The sequence below is a fragment of the Triticum urartu genome, chromosome 5 (genome assembly GCF_003073215.2).
Source record: "Triticum urartu cultivar G1812 chromosome 5, Tu2.1, whole genome shotgun sequence".
In the NCBI taxonomy this organism is placed as follows: domain Eukaryota; kingdom Viridiplantae; phylum Streptophyta; class Magnoliopsida; order Poales; family Poaceae; genus Triticum; species Triticum urartu.
The window spans coordinates 606,838,785-606,842,873 of record NC_053026.1 but is presented as its reverse complement, the minus strand read 5'-3'; the positions used below and the strand labels follow the sequence as shown (position 1 = coordinate 606,842,873).

The window sequence follows — 4,089 nt, the reverse complement described above, 5'->3', positions numbered from 1 at the left end:
GAGAGCAAGTCACCGTCTAGTCGTCAAATCACCCCGCACGTCATGCCAGCTCGCGCACGTCTTTGTCGACTCAGCAAAGTTCTTTTCCACACACGTCTGGCCGGAAAATATCCCGGCCGTCGACCTTGGCCAGAAAGAAACTCGAGAACATTCCAGAGCGTCGACTCCCAGGCCCCAGCTCGATCCAGTGAGCCTCCAGTCGAAACGCGCGCGCGCGCAGCCTGGACTATTCTACTAGTACTGATATTTCATTCCGATTAATCAACAACCGCCGAATCCGCCCACGCGGCTAAGGTAGGTCGCTCCCGTTGCCCGCGCGGCTAAGCTACCGCGCGCCGCCGGCCACGCGCCTCGCCGCGCACCACACGCTCGAGTCGGCTGTGCTCGAGTATATCCGATCGCTGGCGTGACACCCATCCACGTCGTGAGCGGCGCGGTGGCTTGCAGCGATTGGTTAGCCACCCGAGGTCGGCCACCACCCCGCCGACTTGACAACCACGTTAGCTCCCCCGCACCACTACGCAGGCGGCACGCCACCTCCACCGCCACCGCCTCGACCCGTCGCGACACAACCTATATATAAAACCGCGCCGCCGCTCCATCAACTCATTCATCTTCTTTCCATGCCACACAGACGGATCAAGAAGAGCAGAGAAAGTACAACAAAAGACACCATAGCGATGGGAGCGGCGGTGAAGCGCGCGAGGGAGGAGGAGCCGGTGTCGCTGGCGCTGGCGCTCACCACGGACTCGGCGGCGTCGTCCACCACGTCGGCTGACTCGGCCGGGGCGGCGCCGGCCAGGAAGAGGGCGCGGCGGGGCAGAGTGGTGGCCACGTCGGGGGAGGGGGAGTTCGTCTGCAAGACCTGCAGCCGCGCCTTCGCCACGTTCCAGGCGCTGGGCGGGCACCGGACCAGCCACCTGCGCGGCCGCCACGGGCTGGAGCTCGGCGTCGGCGTCGCCAGGGCCATCAAGGAGCGGAAGAAGCAAGAGGAGAAGCAGCACGAGTGCCACATCTGCGGCCTCGGCTTCGAGATGGGCCAGGCGCTGGGCGGACACATGCGCCGGCACCGGGAGGAGATGGCGCTGCGCGGCGGCGACGACGGCGATCAGTGGGTGTGGCGCGGCGTCGGGCTGCCGGATCAGGAGGCGGTGGCGCACCAGGCCGCCGCCAATTACGAGCCGCCCGTCTTGCTCGAGCTGTTCGTCTAGGTAGCTAGCTGGATCTGCTAGTAGTTATACAATTTCTTGATGGAGGAAATCACTTGTAAATGTCTTTGATTAGGATGATATTATGAGATGTAGGTTAATTGTTGGGCATTGTAATTACAAATTTACGGTTCGATAGAGTACGTTTTGCCGGTTGGCGTTTCTGTTCTTGGAATTTTGCTTTGGATTGGCACATTTTTTAACCGATCGACTGGAGGTTTGTGGATCTCGTATGCACTTGTACATGTTGTTCCATGAATATGGTTGCTGTTCACCCCCAGTCCACTTCAGAACCTCAATTTGTAAAATGCTGCAATGCAATCTGTTTCTAGAAAAGAAAGACAAACTCTCAGTCGTTGCGTAAATTGATGCAACACGGTCTGAAAGAAGATAAACCCCAAACCGTTGCATCGATTGATACAACACGAGCTACGGTTACCGAAATTAAGATCATAAAAAAGAACATTGACAGTATATACCGGATAACTACTTAGCTTTTTTTGTGTGAAAACTATTGTCTTCTATTTTTTTTAAGGGTCACTACTGCCTTACTTGGGTTGAGTTTTAGGACCCGCCACTTATATTCGCCATCATCCGTGATCTGATTCTAAACAACATGGGTTGAAAAAATGACTTGCAGCCTAACCAAAGCAGCTGGGAGTTCAAGATTTCACAACTGGTTAACACAAACAAAAATTCATAATTTGTTCTTTGCGAATTAGAAAAATCATCATAATATTTAATTAACTTATTAGAGTACTTGAGCTTAGATCAAATATATACTTGAATGTAATCAATTAACATCACAACATGTTCTCTCAGTTTAGTTTGTATCAGGTCTTCGATTTACGGTTTCTTGGCTGGATCATCTATTTGGTCTGGCTTTTAGAACTATGCTAAACAGGTGTCGTAAGTTCACAACATATGAGTATATTGCCAAGTGTCGACTACCAAGAAGCAAAGAAGAAACCGAAACTGTGGATTTTTTTTTGCGAGAAGAAACTGTGGAATTTTTGACCGAACCGCTATAACTATCTACCCCGTTTCAAAATAGTTGAAGTCCTAGAATTTTTCCAAATCATATTTTTAAAGTTTGATCAAATATATAGAAAAAATCACAAAAATCTACAATATCAACTAATATAATATAAAAATACATTGCATAATGAACTGAAGTAAATTCGATTTTGTAGATGTTGATATATTCTTTCTATAGACTTGGTCAAACTTGAAGTTTTACCTTAATTAGAAAATCCTTTTTCAGTGGTTATTTTAAAACAAAGAGAATACTCAACTAAGGATGATGTTAGTGTCACTTCAAAATGTTAGCGTGTTTTTTTGAACTTTTACTTATCAGTACTCACATTAGGATTGTCAAAAGTACAAGAAAACACTAGTGCTCACATTTTTTTTATGGTAGTCGCTTCGAAGTTCAGTTAACAGCTGGACTTCTAGGATATATTGTCAAAACCCTAGTCATGACGTCGATAGTGTAAACGCAGCAGCCAACCTCCACTCTCCAGGAAAGGACGGGAACATCACGGAGGAGTCGACTAGAGTCTAGAGGGATGCCTTGAGTTGATGTCGACTGCCGAGCAACTTCGAAACAGGTGTGCTGCCGACGCGTCCATCGAGTACTGCGTACGTACACAGAAAAGAGCACACGTTTTTGTCCAGATCGTCGTCGTACGTACGTGTGCTAGATATAATTGCATGTAGTTCAGCCGACGTACGTCCGATCACTGACACACGGCCGACACGTGTTGCCTGCTAGCTGCTACGGAGCTAGTACAAAGAAAGTTCTTTGGCTGGTGATTGACGCGTCCTAGTACATCGTGGGTGAGTCAGAGATAATTTGAAGTGACGATTGACACACTATGGGCTACTCCGTATGTTCATACGTGATACGTTGAAAGAGAAAACACAGCAGGCATCCTCATCCATCCTTATCACCAAGGAGTCGACTAGATAGAGGGATGCCTTCATGCCGACTTGTCCAGCAGACACAAAACAATGGAGCGTGATAACGCCAACACGTCGATCGAGTACCACGTACACACAGAAAACAGGGCACGTTGTGTTTTGCCTTTTATTTCTGGATGTTTGATACTCCTGTAATTTGGCTATTCCTGACCTGAGCACTGTGAACAAGTTTCCTGGATGTTTTGCTTCGTTTCTTCTGCTAACATAAAAAGAGAGAAAAGTATTTTTCCTCAAGTTCCTCAAAAGTATAGACTTTCTCCCTTAAGATTTTTTGGTATACATTTGATCATTCAAGTCTCAAAACGGCATACGTTTGATCCAAAACCAGATTTTGAGCACGTTGAACATGAGGTGATTGAAGGATTGCTGAGAAGTGCAGGGAAAATTCTGGACATGAGGTTAAACGGCAACACTAAAGGAGACTATGTCAGAGTGCGTGTGCGCCATGATGTTAGATTGCCTTTGACTAAGTTTGTCAGTATTGTGCGAGCTGGGAAGCGCCAGATATTCCTTGTTCGCTATGAAAAGCTTGCACGTTTTTGTAAGGTTTGTGGCTTAGTGGGTCATGACTTGAAGGAGTGCGGAACCGGAGTACATGATGATAAGAACATGAAGTCTGGTGATTGGTTGTACGCTGACCCGCCAAACCATCCAAGATCTGAATATATTCAAAATCAGTGGGGAGATAATGGGGGCAGCAAGATGAGTCGTCCTCAAGGGAAGGATGCTCACAAGTCTGATGGTAATGGTACTGCTCCGGTTGATCCAGACTCAGCTAATACAGCTGCTAGCCCAAACAAATATAATCATGAAATTATGGACGTCGATATAAGCTCCAGGAAAAGGCTGAACTTGGGCGTTGAGGTGCCTCCAAGCAACACATCAGCCCTGGGGATCT

General features: G+C 47.7%; 1 protein-coding gene across 1 annotated transcript; it reads left to right on the top strand.

Annotated features, from left to right (window-relative positions):
- Positions 1–428: 428 nt before the first annotated feature.
- On the top strand, positions 429–1,378 carry LOC125506285 (zinc finger protein ZAT12-like). The gene has a single exon (XM_048671136.1). It carries the CDS (start codon positions 624–626, stop codon positions 1,209–1,211), a length of 588 nt encoding a protein of 195 aa, XP_048527093.1. The 5' UTR covers positions 429–623; the 3' UTR covers positions 1,212–1,378.
- The last annotated feature ends 2,711 nt before the right edge of the window (positions 1,379–4,089 follow it).